The 22,068-nt window shown below is 45.9% G+C and overlaps 1 protein-coding gene across 5 annotated transcripts in view; it reads left to right on the top strand.

Annotated features, from left to right (window-relative positions):
* The first annotated feature begins 832 nt into the window (after positions 1 to 832).
* SOAT1 (sterol O-acyltransferase 1) overlaps positions 833 to 22,068 on the top strand; it is a 61,778-nt gene continuing 40,542 nt past the window's right edge. Inside the window, exons 1-3 of one of the 5 annotated variants that reach the window (XM_077332464.1) lie at positions 833 to 870; positions 17,629 to 17,731; positions 18,369 to 18,505. In XM_077332464.1, the coding sequence (XP_077188579.1) occupies positions 18,385 to 18,505 (121 nt within the window). In that variant the 5' untranslated portion in view covers positions 833 to 870; positions 17,629 to 17,731; positions 18,369 to 18,384. Of the gene's footprint in view, positions 871 to 5,060; positions 5,281 to 5,331; positions 5,525 to 17,628; positions 17,732 to 18,368; positions 18,506 to 22,068 lie in introns of those variants that run through there. The other 4 variants (XM_077332466.1, XM_077332462.1, XM_077332465.1 and 1 more) reach the window with 4 other exon arrangements.

Here is a 22,068-nt window from a genome sequence, read left to right as displayed (position 1 = left end):
TGATGTCCCGGATATTCTTCATATGCTATTGAACCATGCACGCTACAGATCTTGCATATTCCAACAACTTGCTTGTTTTCTGCGAGTTAGGTGTTAGCTGAAGACTCAGAAGCCAAAAAAAGATTGTGAGTCTTATCAGCCAACATAAAATGTCTGAGCAATGATGGAAAATCTCTTGAGCTGCATGGTACATACCTAAGCAGAGTTCCACCCTTCTAACTGCAGTGAAACGGGAAGGTTTAAGATTGCACTGTAGCTGTGCATCAGTTGCAAAAGGTAGTCATGTAAATCAACTGTACATTTCTTCATTCAAACCTCTTGGCACTAGAGTATTTGGGGTCATAGGAAAGCTCAAAGTCCACTCTTCACAAGTTTGACTTCTGAAGAAATAAGAATCCTTCTGGGTGTTCATATTGGATACTCCAAAATGTGTTAAGAGGATCGAATGAAGAAATTTGTTGGCGGACATTTGATTTGTATGGGTGTTTTTTTTTTATTGAGCAGTGCAATTAAGCTGTTGCAATTTTCTCTCTCACGTGCTGCGTTATCATCATTATGTTCGTCTCTCACTTCTGTTGCATCATATCTTTCTCACCCCCACCTTTTCTATATAACCGGGTGTGGACTGATTCTCCTGGTCTTGTATCTGACCATTCCATTGGCATGCTGAGCATTGCAGATTGGCGCTAAGTCGGTATAATATTGCACCATTAAGTTATTTTCAGTTAGCTGTATTTCTTTTCTTTTTTTTAATTTAGGAAACTTGTTTAATGCTGTTTGTTTTTTTCCAGATCCGTGGGCATATGAAAACTCGCTTACCTTGAGGAGCTGCCGAAGTTGCATTGGGAATACTAATTACCATTTACACAGGTTATTATTTATTAATTATTTAGCATATAGCATGTGTGTATTACAGCCAGGAGACCCTAAGATGGTCTGGCTACTAGGCAAAAGACATCCCGAGGTGGTTTGTCATTGCCTGTCCCAAAGCCAGGATCCTGGTGTTCCTTGGAGGTCTCTCATCCAAGTACTAGGCCAACCTTGCCTAGTTTCCAAGATCTGACGGAATTGAGCTTGCCTGGGCTAACCAGATCACGGTTTTAATATATGACTACTGGGATAGCTGCTTAACTCATACTGAGATATTCACCTGGGGAATATCATGACCTGGTGAGCCCAGGTAAGCACAATTCCATCAGATCGTATAATAAAAATTATATATATATATATATATATATATATATATATATATATATATATATATATATATATATATATATATATATGTGTGTGTGTGTGTGTGTGTGTCTGTGTGTGTGTATGCATGTGTATATATATGTGTGTGTGTGTGCATATATATATGTGTGTGTATGCATGTGTATATATATATGTGTGTGTGTGTAATGGACTCAAATACTTTGGCCACCTCATGAGAAGGAAGGACTCCCTGGAGAAGAGCCTAATGCTGGGAGTGATCGAGGGCAAAAGAAGAAGGGGAAAACAGAGAATGAGGTGGCTGGAGTCACTGAAGCAGTCGGTGCAAACTTAAATGGACTCCGGGGAATGGTAGAGGACAGGAAGGCCTGGAGGATCATTGTCCATGGGGTTGCGATGGGTCGGACACGACTTCGCACCTAACAACAACAACAATGTAATGGAAGTGTAAGTCATCCCACAGTAATATTTCCAGTCTTCCAAATTATGTTTTAGATAGATAGATAGATGCTTAATAGACATATAGATAATTATTTTCTTCTACCTTTTGATTTTAGATCCATGCTCTTTATAATGAGTTTTAGATCCATTCTGTATATGATGAGTTATGTATATATTTTTTGTTTCATCTGAAGAACTGACTTTGTTTCTTCACTTCTCCTCCACATGAAGCTTGTGGAGTCACCTTGGGCCAGTCTAAGTTGTCTCTGAATTTTCTCAGTCACGCCTACCTCACAGGGTGCCTGTTATGGGGAGCGGAAGGGAAAGAGAACTTAAGTCGCTTTGAGACTCAAGAAAAGTGGGATATTAAAACCAACTCTTCTTAATTCAGTCAGACAAAGTTATGGGAGAAACTGGAGGGGGTCATCAGTTGATAAAAAGACTACTTTGGTTAATATAAGTAGTTTTTAAAAAAATAATACCACTCAGGTTCACTGTGGTGATGAGGGACAGTTTTAGTTTGGATATGGCATTAGGCAAGGAGGTTTGCTTTGTACCCTCTTTTTAAATCTATATTTAAATGATCTGATGCTGAGCCTCCCCCCCCCCCCATGGATCCTGACTGTGGACTGTCTCCTTCCCGCTTTTTCCTCATTAAAAACACTCAGAGTGACTTTCCACTGTGGGGGGTCCTTCCTTCCCAGAATAGCAATTTTAATCTTTCTAAATGAGTTGTAGCAAACTCTCATATCAAACAAGTTAGAATGGTAATTTGTACAGGTTTTATAATGTCAAGCTGTTGAGCGCCACTCTGAGACCATTTGGAGAGGGGTGTCCTAGACCTAAATATACATTTAAATAAATAAAAATAAACAAGTTAAGAACTCTACATGGCCGATCACTTATGGGAATGTCTTTGTGTTTAGGGGAAGATGGATGGAGCCTAGGGGCAAGTTCTCAATTAATTACTCTTGGCCGTTCCATAATTGGGGATTTCTCCTATAGTCTCCGATCTTGACATACTTATTTCCTTTATGATGCCCCCCAGTTGAACCCAAACAAATTTTAACCTTATAAACTTAGCTTGTTATTCCTGTAAGGCCTTTGAATCTATTAAACATCTTGATTCTGCTGTGTGCTAATTTATGACTCACCTGTCTGTGTGGCCTTGTAATTCTCATCTCATTATGTCTGCAGATGTGTGATGTACACACAAAAGCTTGCAGCTTGAATAAAATTTTGTTGGTCTTAAAGGTGCCACTAGCCTCAAACTGTGTTCCACTTGGTTCTCCCAGTTGAAGTTTGCACTGAATAAGATTAAGCCTATTGCTGGAGCAATCATACTTTTCCTTTCCCCACTAGGAGTAGATAGATCCCTGATGCAATTCAGGTGTTCAGTCCCCAAATAATTTCTCTGCTACTCTGGTGTTGCTATTTGGACCTTGGTGAGTTCAGGATCCTTTGTCAGTTTTGGTGTAAGATGATGGGCATCCTTTGATGTGTTTCAGGTATGACTCTCAGAGCTGTACTAGACCAAGTCATTGGAAGCCATAGCATGGCTTATCTAGAGCATGGCTGAGAGGGGATTTGATAACCATCTTCAAGTATTTAAAAGGCTGCCATACCGAGGATAGAGCAGAGTTGTTCTCTCATGCCCTAGTGGGACGGACCAGAACCAATGGGATGAAATTAATTCAAAAGAAATTCCATCTAAACATCCGGAAGAAGTTCCTGACAGAGCAGTTTCTCAGTGGAATAGGCTTCCTCGGGAGGTGGTGGGTTCTCTATGGAAATTTTTAAACAGAGGCTGGATAGCCATCTGACAGAGAAGCTGATTCTGTGAAGTCTCAAGGGGGTGGCAGGTTACAGTGGATGAGCAATAGAGTTGTGAGTGTCCTGCATAGTGCAGGGGGTTGGACTAGATGACCCAGGAGGTCCCTTCCAACTCTGTTATTCTATGATTCTAGTGTTTTCTTTGCTGCAGACATAGGGGAGGGGGCTGCTGTTTTCTCACAAAGAAAGATGCCAACTATTCAGTACTGATGAAATCCATTGATACTAGATTACATCAGCTGGGATCACAGGCAGAAGAAATTCTCCAGCTGGGTTAGACAAAAATTCTATCACATTTTAGCAAGCCTTATTATAATGTGGTAGTTGGTTAAACTGTTTGTTTTTAACTTCCCTAGTAGATCTAGATTTCATCTCATCACCTCAGTTTGATTCAGCTCTTTGGATACCCTTCTTGAAGAGTGGGTGTTTTAGGTAAATCCACCACACACACACACACACTTTTCATAGCAAACATATGCAAAATGCACTGAGTTTCTCGGCCATCTCCCCATGTTCCTTGAGGAATCCTTGTATTCCTTGGTCTTCCACAGGTCCAACTGTTTCTCTGGCTGGTTTCCTGTTCCTTGAAAGCAATTCACTCCTCATGGTTGTTTTTGCACAGTTAAATTCAGTAAGAAAAAGCTTTTTTAAAATATATATATCCCTATTCTCAGGAGGTCTCAAAGCAGTTTACAAACACCTTTCCCTTCTTCTCCCCACAACAGACCATCCCCACAATAGACACTCTGTGAGGTAAGTAGGACTGAGAGAGTGCTGAGAATAGCTCTAAGAGACCTGTGACTGGCCCAAGGTCACCTAGCTGACCACATGCAGAGGAACAGGGAATCAAACCCAGTTCTCCCCAGTCTGATGCTCTTAACCACTACACTTTGTTCAGGGTTGTCAACCTCCAGGCGGTAGGGGAGGGAAAATAGATTGTCCCCAAGGTTAACCTGTACGATAACCTGACCTTTGATTAAGCATTTTGACTTTGACTTGCCCCATGATGATGGGGCTTGAAAGAAGTGAGGGGCAAAAAATGAAAATGAAATGCAAGTGGTGCCTGGAGCTCTCCTGCTATCACAACAGATCTCTGGGTGACAGAGCCCTCTTCCCCGGGACAAAATGGCTGCTTCGGAAGGTGGACTCCTTGGTAATGTCCCGTCCCCTCATTCTCCAACCTCTGTCTTCCTCAGGTGGTTTCCATCCGGGAGCTGGCAATGCTTTACTCTCCAAAGGAAGCAGGGACTTGCGCTTTGTGGAGGCACTGCCGCTTTCACCCTAATAGCCAAGCTTCCTTGGCCCAATTTGGATTCATGTATCGAAATGTGCCCTTTCCGAACGGTGTGCCACCTTGAGATGGGAGACCTATTTTGCGCGCGTTTTTTCCCCGTGCGCCTGAAGCGGCTGCCTCATTGGCGGGATCCCTGTTAGGGCAGAAGGAGGGACAAAACGTCTCCCCGGCGGCCGTGTCCCCTGCGTGCGCTCCTGAGGCCTTCCCTCCCTTGCCCGCCAGCACGAGGGGAAGGGAAGGGAAGGGAAGGAAGGGGAAGGGAAGGAGGGCGGGGAGGAGGCAGCCGCCCGGCGCCGGCCGCTTCGCGCTCCCGTAGCCAATGGCCAGCCACGTCTCCCCTGGCCGCCTATCGGGGTTGCTTCCCCCCCCCCTCGACGCCAGCCCCAGTGACGAAGGCGGAGGAGAGTCACACGGCGGCGCGTTCCGGTTCGCATCCTCCTCCTGGGCGCAGCGCTGGGCAAAAGGCGCGGACGGAGCTCGCCTGCCCGGGGGCGAAGGTGAGCCGCCAGGGGTGGGGTTGGGCGGGAGGGTCGGCGCCTGCTCTGCCTGGACAAGGCGCCGCGGCCGTGGGAGAGGAGGCAAGAAAGCAGCGCGGCCGGCCTCTCCCTTTCGCCTCGGGCGCAGAGGATGAGCCCGCATGGAGCTCGGGGGCGGGGAGGGCGCGATCCTCGGCGCGCCGAAGGCTTCCCTCCCGAGGCCGCGGGTTTTGCAAAGGGCACCTAGCGGGCTGCTCGCTTGAGCGTGAGTGGCCGGGGCGATCATCCCCCATCGCACCCCTTTTTCGGGGACGGGGGCTGGAGCTCTGGCTTTCTGCGCCCCGAACACCAGAACGGCCAAGGGGGTTGGGGGGACCAGCCCGGGAAAGGCATCGGGAAGGAGTGGGAGTGGAGTGGCGCCGCCGCCGCCGGATTGCGTTTGCCGCTGCCGAAACTGTTGCGCCTCTGAATCGCAGCGGCTATGCGAGGTCGTACGCTTAAAGGGCAGGACTAGTTTATCGAATAGCCCGAGGGGGTGGTGGCGGCAGGAAGGAGAAGGAAGGGAGAAATGGGGAAGATTGGGCATTGTGTCGTAGAGGGCCGAGGCAAACTGAGCTGGGGGCTACAGAGCGTCCTGGCTTAAGTTGGAGACTTCACTTTTAGGGTTGCCAGCTCTGGGTAGGGGAATACCTGGCGACTTGGGTGGGGAGGGGGGCACTGGGAGTGGGTGGGATTTGGGGCGGGTCTTCAGTGGAGCATACTGGTATGGAGGCCACCTTCCCAAGCGGCCATTTTCTCCAGGGGACGGATCACTGTCGCCGGGAACTGAGCTGTAAAATTGGGGGGTTCTCAGGTAACACCTGAGGAATGGCTTCCCTACTCCACTTTGAAAGCATGAGGAACAAAAACATGATTGACTTTTACCTCCTGGCTTAAAACAACGACCCCCCCTATTTGTTTCCCCCCCAAAATGGATGAGAAAGTGCTTCTGCGAGTCTTAAGATCATTCTGGCTTTTCTCAACTGAGAGCCAGCTTGGTGTAGTGGTTAGTGGTGTGGACTTCTAGCTCGCCATGGCGCTGATAAAGCTGTTCTGACCGAGCAGTGATCTCAGGGCTCTCTCAGCCTCACCTCCCTCACAGGGTGTCTGTTGTGGGGAGAGGAAAGGGAAGGCGACTGTAAGCCACTTTGAGACCCCTTTGGGTAAAGGAAAGCGGCATATAAGAACCAACTCTTCTTCTTCTTCAATCTCCCTGTGCCTTCTCTGCCTGACCCATTTCCCGTTCGAGGTTCGCTTCTATTGCTGTGGTGGTGGGAAGAACTTCAAGTCGCAACACAATTTCTTGGGGGTTTCAAGGCAAGAGACATTCAGAGGTGGTTTTTGATGCCAAACCCCCTCTTTCCTGAACGGTCACTTTTGTCAGGTCTCTGCTGCAAGAGGCACAGGATGCAAATTTCAGGCTTGCTCCCAAATGTGAACCACCTCCGTTCTGCTAACGGTTTTAGGGTTTGACTCCTCTCTCCTTTGTTTAAGTTTCTCGTGTAGTTGGGACTGATAAGAAAGAACTCATAAAAAAACAGGTGTTACTTAGATACACATGTGAGATCTTGGAATACGCACAGATTGTAATATGGTCATGTTAAAACGGCACTTTTTTCTGTATAAACCTTTTCATTTATCTGATTTTTGTGAGCTTTTAAAATGTGCAAGCAATCTGACATTGATTTATAACTTGCAAAAGTCAACCTTAATCTCAGCTTTCAGCACCCCAGGAACTCCTATGTGAATTTGCTTATGCAAGTTAATTTTCTCTTTTGAAATTCAGAAAGGGTTGGCAGCTCAAGTGTGAAATTATTGTGTTAAACATTCATGGTTTTTGATTTTGTGATAAATGCAAGCCCAATAAATATTCCATGTTGTATGGATGCCCGGATCCCCCCCCCCCAGAACCATTCGCCAGATGTTTGGAAGCAGTGACTGGATGGCTGGAGTAAAGTAATATGAAACTCAGCCCCTCTAGGACTGAGGTCCTGTGGTTGGGAAATAGGGAGGTTGGCCAGGAAGTGCCTGGTGGGGACACCATCGTGTCCCAGGCCAGGAATTTGGGAGTGACCATTGATGTCTCATTTACCACAGAGGCATAGGTGGAGGTGGCCGAGCTTATTTCCATCTTCGCCAGGCCCAGGTACTAGTGTCCTACCTGTCCCCTAACCACCTAGCCACAGTGATCCACGTGACATTCACCTCCAGATTAGATTTCTGTAACTCACTCTACGCAGGCCTGCCCTTGTCCTTGACCTGGAAGTTGCAGCTGGTACAGAATGCAGCTGCTAGGTTCCTCACAGGATCATCTTGGAAGGCCCATATCCAGCCTGTGCTAAGGCAGCTACGTTGACTGCCACTTGCTGTCCAAATCTTGACCTTTGGTCTTGACCTTTAAGGCCCTTTGCGATCTGGGGCCCAAATATCTGAGGGACCGTCTGTCGCCCTATGCCCCCCGCAGAGCAAAATGGAGCTCTTCCACTAGGTCTATGGTTGAAGCCAGGGTGATGATTGTCCCCCCCCCCAGGTCTTGGCTCCCTATGTTCTCTCCGGAGCACTTTCTTCACGTGGCGGAAACCCACATTTGCACTCCTCCCCCATCTAATATATCTAACAGCTAATAAGGGGGGTGGGTGGGGTAGAAGGAGAGCCAATGATGTCACAGTAGCCAGGACACAGGACATGATTTTGTTTCTGCCATACTGTCGTTTTTTTATTGTATTTCGTGATGCCCAGTTTTAATGGGCTTTTATGGGTTTTTATGAGGGACTACTAGAACCTGTAACCTTTTGGAGTGACGGGAGATAAATCAAATAATAATAATTTATGAAAAAAACATTGTGCTTCGTGTCTGGCTAGCCAGTAGAAGAATTAAGTGATTTTTTTGGGGGGGGGGGGATGAAATAGCTTTGGGATAGTGAATGGATACTTGTCAAGATCAAGCTTAGCATCTTCATCCATAGAACAAACCTAAATGGGTAAAAATATCTTAATTTGTTTTTTAAAGTGTTATTTTAAAGTAGGCTTTCTCAACCAGGGTTTCATGAAACCTTGGGGTTTCTTGGTGGCCTTGGAAGGGTTTCCTGAATGGATGGGAGTGAATTATTTTTCAATATATTTTTAAAATTTGTTAAACATTTATCTGTGATATGACCATATATGGTCATGTCAATCCTCTTCAAGAGCCAATGATGGACCTGAAGGGGAGGGACCCCAAGTGGGCATGCCCACAGCTATGCTTTCCAACCATATTCTGCACTTCTGGAATTTCTCAGAGCCTAAAGAAAGTTTTAGGGGTTTCTGTTAACAGTAAACAGTAAACAAGTTGTCAAAGGCTGTTTTGAAGTGAGGGCACCTAATATAAAATGATACCTGAATGTAGAAGAAGAGTTGGTTCTTTTATGCCACTTTTCTCTACCTGAAGGAGGCATAAAGCGGCTTACATTCGCCTTCCCTTTCCTCTCCCCACAACCCTACCCTGTAGGGTAGGTGAGGCTGAGGGAGCCCTGATATTCCTGCTTGGTCAAAGCAGGTCACCCAGCTGGTTGCATGTGGGGGAGCGCAGATTCAAACCCGGCTCGCCAGATTTGAAGTCCGCACTCCTAACCACTACACCGAGCTGGCTTTCAATACAGAGCTGTTTACCCATGTAACATTGCCAAACTGAATCACAGTTTTCTACAATAAATGTTTTAATATCAGCTGAATGTATTACCTGATCAGCTCCCCCAGCCTACATTGGTTTAGGAAACTTCTGAAGTACAAATCAGGTATTTGTGACATGAATAACTGAACTGGTCCACTCAAGCTTACAGCTGGGCACAGATTCAGAGGTGTGAGCTCAAGGTAGTCTGATTCGTCAAATCTTAAGCTAAACAGGGTTAGCCCGGACTTACCTTTGGATGGGAGGTGCCACACCCAAGGCTGGCAATGGCAAATTACCTCTGAATGTCTCTTATTTGAAAACCCCACAGAGTCATCCTCAATCAGATGCAACTTGATGGCATTTCCCACCACTTCAGTGGGATGAGCCCATAATCCTAGCTGCTGGGGAGGCTGACTTCAGGGCTGAAATGGGCAATACCATTTGGGTGTCTGCACAAAGTTCAGCATCAGTAAAGTCAGCCAGCCTAATAAAAGTAAGCCTAATAACAGTCAGAGTAGTTCAGCAGTGGAATAGGCTGCCTAAGGAGGTGGTGAGCTCCCCCTCACTGGCAGTTTTCAAGCAAAGGTTGGATACACACTTTTCTTGGATGCTTTAGGATGCTTTGGGCTGATCCTGCGTTGAACAGGGGGGTTAGACTCGATAGCCTGTGTGGCTCCTTCCAATATGATTTTGTGAAATTGGATGATTCATGTTTCTCACCCCCAGCTGTGTGACCGGAAGACATATAGTCTGGGAGAGTAACTATTAGGGTAGAATCTGATGGGAATTAAGGCAAGTAAAAAGCTGGAAGAAACCTGCTAGAAGGAAGAGGAAGTTTAGCATGTGGCAGGAGGGATTTGTTTGCATGTAGTTAACAGCAGGTTTGAAGAATGGGGCTGACATAGTAGTATGAAAATGGGTTAAAGAATTAGCTTGTTTGCAATCCTGGAATGGAAACTTCATTCCAGACAGCCGTCCTTCCCCTTTGGAGGGGATTTAAACATTTTAATTTCACACTTGTCGCCTTTGCACAATTGATCCACCCAGCCTTGCTTTAAAGAAATGGCTTGCTGGAGTTCTGTGTTTTGTTTTGTTTCTCCTGTTCTTCCATCTGGCTAACTCAGCTCTGAGCTTAGTGAAGTGGGCTGTGTCTGGTTTCTACACAAGTCTCCTTTCAGTGCTTTTAATGGGGCTTTATCACCTGTTGTGATCTTCTAGAAACAGTGTTGGGAATGCGGGTTAAGAACAGATGTTGCTGTTGCAGCTGGTGATAAAATGTACTGAGAACAAAGCCAAAGGAAGTTCAGTAACTGTATTATTGAAGTTCCTAGTGCTGTTTGCAGATCTTCAGGGAAACAGCCAAGAACTATAACAAAATTTTGAGTCCAGTGGCACCTTGAAGACCAATAAAGGAGGAGGGGGAGTGCCCCCCCCAGCAAAGCTGCTTTCCCTGCTGTGACCCCTGTGAAAGGGTTGTTCGACCCCTAAAGGGGTCCCGACCCCCGGGTAGAGAACCACTGATGTAGCTTGTATATATTGAGTCCAAGTAGAAGAAAATAACAGTTGCAGCATGAATCAGATCATGCCAGTTATATTGCTATTTTAATACGTACAATAACACATTTGTGATAATCCTAAAAGTCCTTTTAAAGCCTATGAAATAAAAAACGTAGATTGTAAAATGGTTTTATGTACACCTTTAAAAGCCAAAAGTTCTTTCCCTACAAATATACACATTACATTAATGTGCATAAATGCAGAAGAGACATGCACAGAGTGCATGCAGAAGATGTATTTAGCCAGAATAGGTGTTTGCCTGTGCTCCTTGCTTCTCCTTTCCTCTTGCTCCCTTCTTACATGGTGTGCAGTGGAGGCATCTTAGCTAAGAAGTAATTCCATGTTATCTTACGTCTACAAATGTCAAGTATGCAGATTAACTGGAGTGAGGTTTGATTTTATCATACCACAGAATGAGGTGGTGGTAGAGTTGCTCATGTCACGTAAGGCTGAAAGGTAAGCAGAATCCCATTTTCAACACCTGTGTAAACACTTGCCACACATGGAAAAAGTGAAGGGTTTTTGCATACTCTGTTTGTTTCTTGTTTAAGACATCACCTGTATTCTGAAATGCAATCTGCTGCATCATTAGGCCAAACTAGGTTTCCCTGCTGAACATGTAGGCAAAACTAGGTTTCCCTACAAAGTTTGATTCTAGACCATGGTTTAATCCAGGCTTAGAATGTTCTTGAGCATTTTTGGCTGCTTTTTTCTCCAGAGGGAAAAGTGGCTTACAAGAGGGAGGGAGTTACAGCGGCCAATGGGGCCGGTCAAGGGCTGTCAAAACGATTTTCACAGGTTGAAAGCCTCATAATAAGAGCGGAAAGCCCTTTGATTCCTGCCTTTGACCCCCATCCGGGTTAAATGCCTGATATTCTGCCTGAATGTCTGGAGAAACTCTGCTTACAGCCTGCCTCCATTCAAACATCATAGGTAACTAACTAGGATTCTGGAGGGACGGATCAGAACCAATAGGATGAAATTAATTCAAAAGAAATTCTGTCTAAACATCAGGAAGAAGTTCCTGACAGTTATAGCAGTTTCTCAGTGGAACAGGCTTCCTTGGGAGGTGGTGGGTTCTCCATCTTTGGACATTTTTAAACAGAGGCTAGATAGCCATTTGACAGAGAGGCTGATTCTGTGGAGGCTCAAGGGGGTGGCAGGTTACAGTGGATGAGCGATAGGGTTGTGAGTGTCCTGCATAGTGCAGGGGGTTGGACTAGTTGACCCATGAGGTCCCTTCCAACTCTATGATTCTATCAACACATCATCATGGCTGCCTCTGATTGAGAATTGGCTTTGATTCCTCCACATGAAGCCTGCAGTGTGAACCTGGGCCACTCAAAAGTTTCCTTCGAACTTTCACAGCCACATCTACCTTGCAAGTGGCCTGTTGTGGGGAGAGGAAGGGACAGTAACCTTCAGCCACTTTGAGACTCCTTAAGGTAGAGAAAAGCAGGGTATAAAAACATACTCTTCTTCTTCCTTGTCCAAAGGAAATGGGGGAAGGAGTGGGAGGTGTGCATACAAACCGGGCAGTATCATTCATGCACACTGAAGCTTAACGTGGGCTGGGCTCAATATTTTGAATGCAGCCACTTGTAAACCTATAATAAGTTCTGGCCTATGCTTGTTTTTGTTGTGAGAACTTCCAAGTTACAAGAGGGGGGCCGATGCCCAAGTTGTTTGCTGCTGCACAAAAGTGACTAGTCAGGAATTTTTTTTGCAACTCTTGTCGCAGGCTCATCTGCCTTAATTATTTTGAATCACATCAAAGAGCCAGCACTCTTTGTTTGATTAGGGCTTCCTTGTTTGAGCTTCCTTATTTGATCAGCTGGGGAAGGGGGTATGTGGAGTTAATTTACAAACCTGCACTTGACTCAAGAATCCTGATGTATGTTGTTGTTATTAGGTGTGAAGTCGTGTCCAACCCATCGCAACCCTATGGACAATGATCCTCCAGGCCTTCCTGTCCTCTACCATTCCCCGGAGTCCATTTAAGTTTGCACCGACTGCTTCAGTGACTCCATCCAGCCACCTCATTCTCTGTCGTTACCTTCTTCTTTTACCCTCGATTGCTCCCAGCATTAGGCTCTTCTCCAGGGAGTTCTTCCTTCTCATGAGGTGGCTAGTATACGCTAGTAATAAATAACACCCTACTTGGGTGATCGAGGTTGTTATTATTAATCATATGGCCAGGAGAAGGGGCATTTGCTGGTGGTTTGCCATTGCCTGCCTCCATGTCATGAGCCCACGTGTTTGGAGGAGCTCCATCCAAATCCTTGGAGGTCTGTCATCCAAATGCTACCCAGGGTGAGCCCTGCTTAGTTTCTGAGATCTGAGAAGAACAGGCTTGCCTAGGCTATCCAGGGCAGGGCGGGGATAGAGGTGAAAGATATCTGGAGGGAACAGTCCTGGTCCACTGAAACAGAGTAACTATAGAAACCCTAGGCCTGGGGTGGCCAAACTGTGGCTCTCCAGATGATCCATGGAATACATTCCCACGATCCCCTGTCAGCACTGGCAGGGGGTCATGGGGATTGTGGTCCATGGACATCTGAAGAGCTAGTTTGGCCACCTTGGCCTAGGCCATCTAAGTGCTCCCACAATGTTGACAGGTGTCAATGCTCCTGATACTTTAGCAAGATGTGAACTCATTACTCCAGAGCAGAAATTGCTCCACACCTCCTCCTCCTCCTCCACCACCACCACCCTGAAAAAGCCCTCCTCAGCTTATAGACGGGTATATGTGGTAATTGAAATAAAAGCCTGCTCCAGCCAGCCAATCGTTGCTCTGGCAGCTCGTAGGACATCAACAGTTTGACTAAGGGACTCTTATATTTTTTTTTCCTTTTTCCTTTACTTCTTCCTCCTTTTAATCACATCTTCCAAACTGTTCTTCTGGTTTCTGTGGGTGAAAAGCGGGGTACAAAAACCAGCAGCTATTCATCCTCTTGACTTTTCTGTATTTGTTGGCGGGGGGGAGGCTGGATGATGGAGCATTTCCCACCCTTGGCTTATATGCGAGTCAATAAGTTTGCCCAGATTTTGTGGTAAAATTGGATGCCTCAGCTTATATGTGGGTCGGTTTATATGCGAGTATATACGGTAATATGTCTGCTAACTCAGTGGTCCCCAACCTTTTTATCACCGGGGACCGGTCAACTCTTGACAATTTTACTGAGACCTGGGGGGGGGGGGTAGTCTTTTACCAAGGGATGTCACCATCGCCTGAGCTCCTGCTCCACTTGCTTTCCCGCCGGCGCCCCTGACTTCCCGCCGCCCACTGTGGGGTGCTGCCACCAGCAGCTGCTCAGTGCCATGCCAAGGGAGAGCCCCAGCCATGGTGACCGCTGGAGAGCACCAAAGGTGAGCTGGCGGCAGAGTGGCAGGGCAGCCCCTGAGGCAGCAGCTGGGGAGGAGGACGAGGAGGAGCTGCGGCCCGGTACCGACTGATCCATGGACCAGCACCGGTCCCCGGACCGGGGGTTGGGGACCACTGTGCTAACTCACATTACCAATGTTTGGATGTGATTTGTTTCTGCCTTTGTTTGTGTTGGGCAGACATAAGGAATTTTGATAGGCTGTAGCTTTACCCTTGTATCTCTTTTGTGTACATTGCTGGGAAAAGTGGTATCTTGCTGGATATGGCATTACACTGCTTACAGGTATATTCAGCTATCGTATTCCAGGGCTCCCTTTACATGTGATCTCAGCATTATGAGGGCTGCTAGCGCATGGTACAAAACTGTATTATTAGATTTCTAGTCCACCCCTTTTCACCAGTGGGCTCAGCGTGGTTTACAACAGAGTTAAAACATTCATAATAAAAATTTAAAACGTTCTACAGTAAAAAGACTCCTCCTGCCCACCCATTCCCCATCCAGCCTTAACCATCTTCTGTTCGGCTACACATTGGCTTTTGGCCTGGAAGATATGCACAGCCCAGAAGAAAAGAAAGGGGGGGGGACCTGGAGTGGAGAGGCAGACCCCCATGATGGTAGGCCACTGCGGCTTCTGCTTTGAGACTCCTTCAGGTAGAGAAAACCGGCATATAAGAACCAACTCTTCTTCTTCATTAATATCAGGGCTCTCTCAGCCTCACCTCCCTCACAGGGTATCTGTTGTGGGGAGAGGAAAGGGAAGGCAACTGTAAGCCACTTTGAGACTCCTTCAGGTAGAGAAAAGCAGCATGTAAGGACCAACTTGTCTTCTTTATGGGATCTTATATACTGTAACCCAGGGGTAGTCAACCTGTGGTCCTCCAGATGTTCATGGACTACAATTCCCATGAGTCCACGAACATCTGGAGGTCCACAGGTTGACTACCCCTGCTGTAACCCACCACATGTCTCTGGAGAGTGGTGGGCTACAAATGCAACAATAAATAAATTTAAATTAAATAAGTATTGTGGTGGGTCCCTCCCACCCTAATGGCTCTCTAGAATCTGTAAAGTGGAGGGAAATCTCCTGCATTTGTGGTTATGTGAATCATGTGCTGTCACCTTCCCGTGTGAGATTGCAGGAAATGACTCCTTTTTCCTGGGGCGTGCATGTGGACAGGTTCAGCCTGACCAGTGAACCCTGCAGAGTCAGCCATGACTGGAAGCTTTCCTCAGTTACTTCTCATCTGAACTGCTTCAGTCTTGTACTCAGAGAAGCTGGGGGTTGACCTTGAGACCTTGAACATGAGGAGTTGTCCAGCCAGAGTCCTGCATCAAATTGTTCTCCAATGTTTGATGAGCTGAGGTATCCATGATCAGTGCTGGTTTAATTATCAAGATACATAAATGTAATTCAGCACACAGATTTTATGTGGAAATGTTTATTCTATACAAGCTTAGTATAGTGGTTAGGAGTGCAGAGTTCTAATTTGGCGAGCCGGGTTTAATTCCACACTCCCCCACATGCAGCCAGCTGGATGATCTTGGGTTCATCACAGCACCGATAGAGTTGTTCTGACTGAGCAGTAATATCAGAGCTCTCTCAGCCTCACCGACCTCACAGGGTGTCTGTTGTGGGGAGAGGAAAGGGAGGCCAATTGTAAGCCGCTTTGAGACTCCTTTGGGCAGAGAAAAGCGGCATATAAGAACCAACTCTTCTTCAGTATTATCAAGGCTCTCTCAGCCTCACCTCCCTCACAGGGTGTCTGTTGTGGGGAGAGGAAGGGAATTGTAAGCCGCTTTGAGACTCCCGTTAGAGAAAAGCGGCATATAAGAACCAACTCTTCTTCTTAATTGCTCTATAGTATACATGTGTTATTAGAATCTTAAACCGTTTACAGCTTTGTATTTTGATATGTGTCTTTATGCTGATCTTGGATCCTAATAAAGCAGTTGATTGATTGAAATTAGCTTTTGATTCTCTGGCTTGCCTTGTTTCTTTCAGCAACAGAGGGTGGTGCGGGAGGGTCATGTCATAGGGCTTTATCCATCTCAGGTTTCCATCAGTCCCACATACCTAGTAGAAGCTCTTTTCTTTTGTATCTTTGCAGTGGTTGAAGGCTATTAGGGTAGTATCAGGGCAGTCGGGCATCTTAGTGGTAATTGTCATCTAATAATGGGTAATGTGCATTGGGTCTTTTGATATTAGCGTGGGGTACAGGGATGGGAAATTGCTGATTTCAGCAAAGGAGGAAATATTGAGGAGTTTGCAGTTTCTTGAATTTCTGCCAATTTCCAAAGATACGTGTGGGTGGAAGGATTCATTTCTTTGCCTTGATTTTGGTGTGATGTATCTTCAGCATTCTTGATTTTTTCCCGTAGACTAGTAACATATACACCAGGCATGGATCAAGAAGTGGCTGGACAAATTGGCTAATAGAGCTAGCATGTTAGCAATACTCTAGGCAGGCAATAGCAAGACACCTCTGAAAGTGTCTGGCCGTGAAAACCCAGCAGGGTTGTCATTAGTCAACTGTGGCCTTGATAGCATGCAACACTCTTTCTCCCTCAGCAGCTTCTTGGTGCAGACTGAGGCTAGTTTTTCTTATATCAGACTTTCTCAAGGGTTTCTGAATGACCCTGAAAAGGTTGCCGGAATGGGTGGGAGTTAATTAATTTTTAATATTTAAAAAATTAGTTAAACATTTATTGAGGTATGGCCATATACGGACCCCTCCCCTTGGCCAGTGACAGGTCTGGAGGGGGGTGGGAAGGGGAGAGGCCGCAGGTGGGCTTGTACACAGCTATGCTTCCCAACTATATTCTGCATCATTGCTCCACTTCTTGGGTTTCTTGATGACTGAGGAATGTTGCAGGGGTTTCTCAGCATTAAAAAAGTTGAGAAAGCCTGACATATATATATGTGAGCTGACAAAAGTGACCTCACTGTTAGGTGGTTTCAGAAGGTGGTGCTTGGTGAATGCTGCTTGCAGAAGACATCTGACTGCTGGGGTGCATGCCCTGGTCATATAAGAATTAGATTACTGCAAAGCACTCTGTGTGACTGCCCTTGAAAATAGCTTGGGAATTTTGTTCAGTACACAGTGCTGTTGCAGCCAAGCTTTTGACTGGAGTGGGTTGTATAGATCAGATAATTTCAGTCTTGGTCAATTTACGCTGGCTTCCAGTTTGTTTCTGGGCCTTAATTGAAGGTGGAGTTGATTTTTGAAGTCCTATAATGTTTGGGGTCATCATAGGAATATTCATTTGTTTAATTCACTCACTGTCTTCTGCCAGCAGGTGAAGACTGTTTTGTTTAATTCCATAAATTACAAGTCCTTCCCGGTTTATGTCTTAATTGTTGTGTTTGTGGACTTTTTAATGTAGTTTAGCATTGGTTTTTATATTGTACTTTTATAATGCTTTGCTTTAATGGTTAGCCACCTTTGTGACCTTGATTGGGCAAAAAGGTCAAATCTAAATTTTAATTTTTATAGCTAATAATAACAGATATGCACTGGGAGACCAAGATAATGATTGTCTTGGATTAGTACTTCAGCATCTTGCTGAAGCCACCTTGTTGGAGAAATGAAGCACTTTCAGCTTTCGTTCTTCTCTGGTAAAACTTGTCCTGGTTTCACAAAAAATGTATGTTTGTTCTTGGGAGGGGGGTGGGGTTTGGGATCGAGGTCCAGACAGCTTTCTGTTTTTGATGAATCATGGTGTTTGTGTTTCGTTTAGGTCAGCCTGACCCAGGAGGAAATACGGCAACGTGGTTCAAGTCAGTATCTGAGCCTCAGATTCTGAAGTGATCCTGACAAAGAACTGCTATATACAGAAGAAGGTGAGAACTAGGTGCTGTTGAATTGTGGGTCAAAATTGGGTTGTCACATATTTCTGACAAAGTGTTGGGCAAATTTTCAAGGACAGCATAGACACAAGAGCACACTTTTCTTCTGCATGCACCCTCCCTTCCCCTGCACCTCACTTCGTCTTGCCATTTTTCCTTTAGGAGGAAAGTGACTGGGGGGAAAAAAGTATCAGTGGGACATGGGCTCAGCACACTTTGCTATGCTGTTGTTTCCCCACCACCACACACACACACACATATATACTTCTATAGTGTCAACCCTGTTCTAATCAGCGTCACCCCAGTTTTTAACCATTGTATCTAACTTAACCTGACAGCCAATTTTAATTTGGTGGGGAAAGAGTTGTTTAAAAAAGCCCAGAATTCCCATATAATTGCGGGAAGGATGATGTTTTACCTTCCCTCAGCCAAAGAATCCATTTTAAGCTATGCATTTTTTAAAAAGGCTTCCACGTGAGCGTGAGAGTTAGTACCTCGTTTTCTTTTATTTTTTTAATGAAGTGCTTGAAATATTCCTCATGGCCTTCCATGTAGCATGCACTGTGTTGAAGAACAATAAACTGGATGGATGTCACTTATGCTAACTGTTTTGCCTCTTCCCCCCTTCTAGTGTTAAATCTGCTATCATGGTGGGCGAAGACAATATCTCTGTAAGGAATCGCCGGTCTGCATATGGCACTGCAGAGGAGAAAGGCAACATGTCAAAGAGGCTAGAGGGAGACTGGTCATTCTCAAAGTCCAGCAACGGTGAGTTTTCTCAGTACTCCTTTCGTGAAGTAGGGCGGTACCAGCCTAACCAAAAATCGGTCCAGTTAAATCTGCTTGTGACTAAACATTCTGAAGTTAAAAAATGTGGCTCTCTTTGTCTCTGTATTTAGCTGAGCTAGTGTCTTTCCAAGGATAAAACACAGGGGTCTTCTTGTTTGGTCGCAAGGCCTTGTGACCTCGGCTGGGTGACTAATCCACCTAGAGAGTGTGTGGGATGGTTTTCCCTGTCTTGTGCCTGTGGAGTGGTTGTAGTTCTTGGAGGAGGTTACTATCGGTTGGTCGTTGCAAGCACCATGTTTTATGAATGATTGACTCTTTATCTCCCGCTGTGAGGAAAATCTGAGGCCAAGAAGGCAGCTTTTGTTAGGCATTTCAGCTCTGGCTGCCGCAGCAGTTTCTCTTCTGAGGGTGACTATTCTTTCTCTGTCTTTCCTCCCTGAACTCTCCATCTTCCAGCCATTTGATCATTTGCCAGAAGAATGCTATCCTGCATTTCAGGCAGCCCACGAATAAGCCTATTAAACATGATACGTCCAATTAAAATCACCACAAAACAGAACTGCTTTCTCAGGGGCAGGTATAGGTAAACATTTCCCACTACGTTTGTTACAACCAGAGTTCCAAAAATACTTGGTTTGGATCATGAAAGTTCTGGTTCAGAATGAAGAGTTTTTATTCTCCGCTTTTCTCTTACAGTCGCCTTCTGTCCCCCCCCCCCCAAACAAGCACCTAGGGAGGTAGGTGGGAAGTAGAGAGGAGGTAAAAAGAAGTCTGTGCAAGGAATCAGTGCTGTATGAACAGGACTGCCTGTTGTGCTTCTGACAGGCCTCCCATTCCAACTCCGTGTCTATCAACATGGAAACAGGGGTTCCTGCATAGATTATCGTATACGTTACACACCGTTTTAAGAACAGGAAGGACTCCTTTCATTTTATAACCTGAACTTACGAAGTTCTCTTATACTAACTCAGAGGTCAGTTTATTATGGTCAGTATTGCCTACTCTTATTGGCAAGGCTTTAGGCAAAGGAAGACTTCGATATCACCTACTACCCTGGTCTTTTTAAAGCAGGGGACTCCTGCACACAAAGCTGAGAGACCCATATGCAACTTCCCCATTGCAGAAAGGGGGGGGGGAGATTTGCAGCAGCAGAAAGGAAGTCCTTGGCCTTTTAGGTTCTTTTCCTCTGTGACCCTCCATGCTCCACTTTCCCTAACTGATGTGACAAGCACAGCATAGAGATTCTTTTTTGTAGGGGGAGGGAAGAGTGGAGGCATCTGTTCAGACCCCCAACCCTCCTCACATTGCAAAATTTGTCTTTGTAACCAGCCTCAATGTGTAGCTGCTCTTGGCTGCAGAGCGTCGCCTCAGATGTCATGATGATTTTGGAAGGAATCAAAGTGCCTCCGCAACTCAGAAAAGTATTAGTAGGGCAGCCACAAGAGTCAGAAGAGGAGGTGGTGGTGGTGGTGGTGATTATATGCCACTTTTCTCTACCAAAAGGAGTCTCGCCTTCCCTTTCCTCTCCCCACAACAGACACCCTGTGAGGGAGGTGAAGCTGAGAGAGCCCTGAGATTACTGAAGAAGTTGGTTCTTATATGCCGCTTTTCTCTACCCGAAGGAGTCTCAAAGCGGCTTACATTTGCTTTTCCTTTCCTCTCCCCACAACAGACACCTGTGGGGTGGGTGAGGCTGAGAGAGCCCTGATATCACTGCTCGGTCAGAACAGCTTTCTCAGTGCCGTGGCGAGCCCAAAGTCACCCATCTGGCTGCACGTGGGGGAGAGCAGAACCAAACCCAGCTTGCCAGATTAGAACTCCGCACTCCTAACCACTACACCAAACTATCTAAAATTAATCTAATGCCTAAACAGTGTAGAAGCTTTCGAATTCCTGAGAACTCTTCCAAACAAACATTCAGCCTGAGGAAAAGTTCTTGTGAATACAAAAACGTTCTTACTGTTTTGTATGATTTTTGTTGGTCCGAATGGAAGGTATTAGGTGGCTTTTGTCGTCAGGCTTGAGTCAGCGCCCAGTCTTAAGTTACATCTTGGGAACAAGATGTAATATTCAAGAGTTATGTTTTATATTAGGGACAGGGCACGAGAACAGGCTTCCCCAACATAGTGCGACTTTCCCGGCACCCATCAAGTGTTTCAAGAAGGGGGTGGGGCGTTGACTTCATTCTTTCTCCTACTCTTTCCCAGAGCATTAAAAAAATTTAGTCCTTGACCTCCCCCCCCCCCACGCTTGGGCTTGCATGTGTTTGTGTGTGCCTTCTGTGGCAGCTATTTTGTGGCTGCACCCTGTGTCAGCATTCCAAAGTTGCCTACTGGCTCACAAAAGCATTAGAAGAAGAGTTGTTTTTATACCCCCACTTTTCACAAAGGAGTCTCAAAGCAGCTTACAATCGCCTTCCTTTCCTCACCCCACAACATACCCCCTGTGATGCTAAGAGAGCTCCAAGAGAAACAGCTTTGTGAGAACAGCTTCCAACAGGACTGTGACTAGCCCAAGGTCACCCAGTTGGCTGCATGTGGAAGAGCAGGGACTCAAACCTGGCTAGCCAAATTAGAAGCCGCTGCCCTTAACTACTACACGAAGCTGGCTCAGAGATCTCTTGAACACTAGAATCCGGAGTAGTTCCAGCTAGGCTTTTAAATTTTATTTATTTGCTGGCAACTTCATGTTGGGAAGCACCTAAAGATTTTAGGGATGGAGTCCGAAGAGGTTCAGAGGGGAACAACTTGAATGGAGCATTATGCTGTAGTGGGGCTGATTGTTGGATTGAGTCGTGTCGTTTTTCGCAGGGTGCATAGCTACGTTCAGGCAACCTAAGTTCCTTGTATTGTTTTCTATGTTTTATGTAAACCGCTCTGAGCCTCAGGGGACCGCAGTATATAAATACAATAAACAAACAAACAATCCACCTTCCAAAATGGCCATTTTCTCCAGGTGAAGTGGTCTTTTGCCTGGATATCAGTTGTAATAGCAGAAGGTCTTCAGCCACCACCACCAGAAGGTTGGGAATTGTAGTTCCAGCCCAGGTGTTATCCATGCTGGCTACAGGAACTGCTATGAATGTTTAAGAGACCAGCAGCAGCGTCCTGGGTGGTTGCAGCATCTTACACAGGCCTCCTGAATTCCAACTTTGGGAGGAATGGGAGGCAGTTTTCCATGGCCTGCTGATCGTTAGAAGTTCTTGGAGCACCTTCAGAGGTTGACGTAGCTCTCAGCCCTTAAATGCCAAGTTCAGGAGGTGAGGTGGGTGGCTCTTCAGCCCTTCTACTCAGCCCCATCTTTGATGCTGGTGTGTATCTCCTTCTCCTGCTCTCCCAACCTTCCTAACGTGCTTAATCATTGTAGAATTATTCTGAGACAGGGAAGAAAAACATGTTTTGCAACCTAGACTGGCCTCTGATCTGTACTTGAGACTGACGAATTGTGGGTGTCTGCCTTAGAAGGCAATGGGTCGTGTCTCACTTTGTACAGAATCACGTGTCCAAGGAGATATCTCGTCGGCAGCACAGAAAGATTGTTTA

The sequence above is a fragment of the Paroedura picta genome, chromosome 4 (genome assembly GCF_049243985.1).
Source record: "Paroedura picta isolate Pp20150507F chromosome 4, Ppicta_v3.0, whole genome shotgun sequence".
In the NCBI taxonomy this organism is placed as follows: domain Eukaryota; kingdom Metazoa; phylum Chordata; class Lepidosauria; order Squamata; family Gekkonidae; genus Paroedura; species Paroedura picta.
The sequence above is the reverse complement of the archived record's forward strand: the minus strand, read 5'-3'. Positions and strand labels throughout refer to the sequence as shown.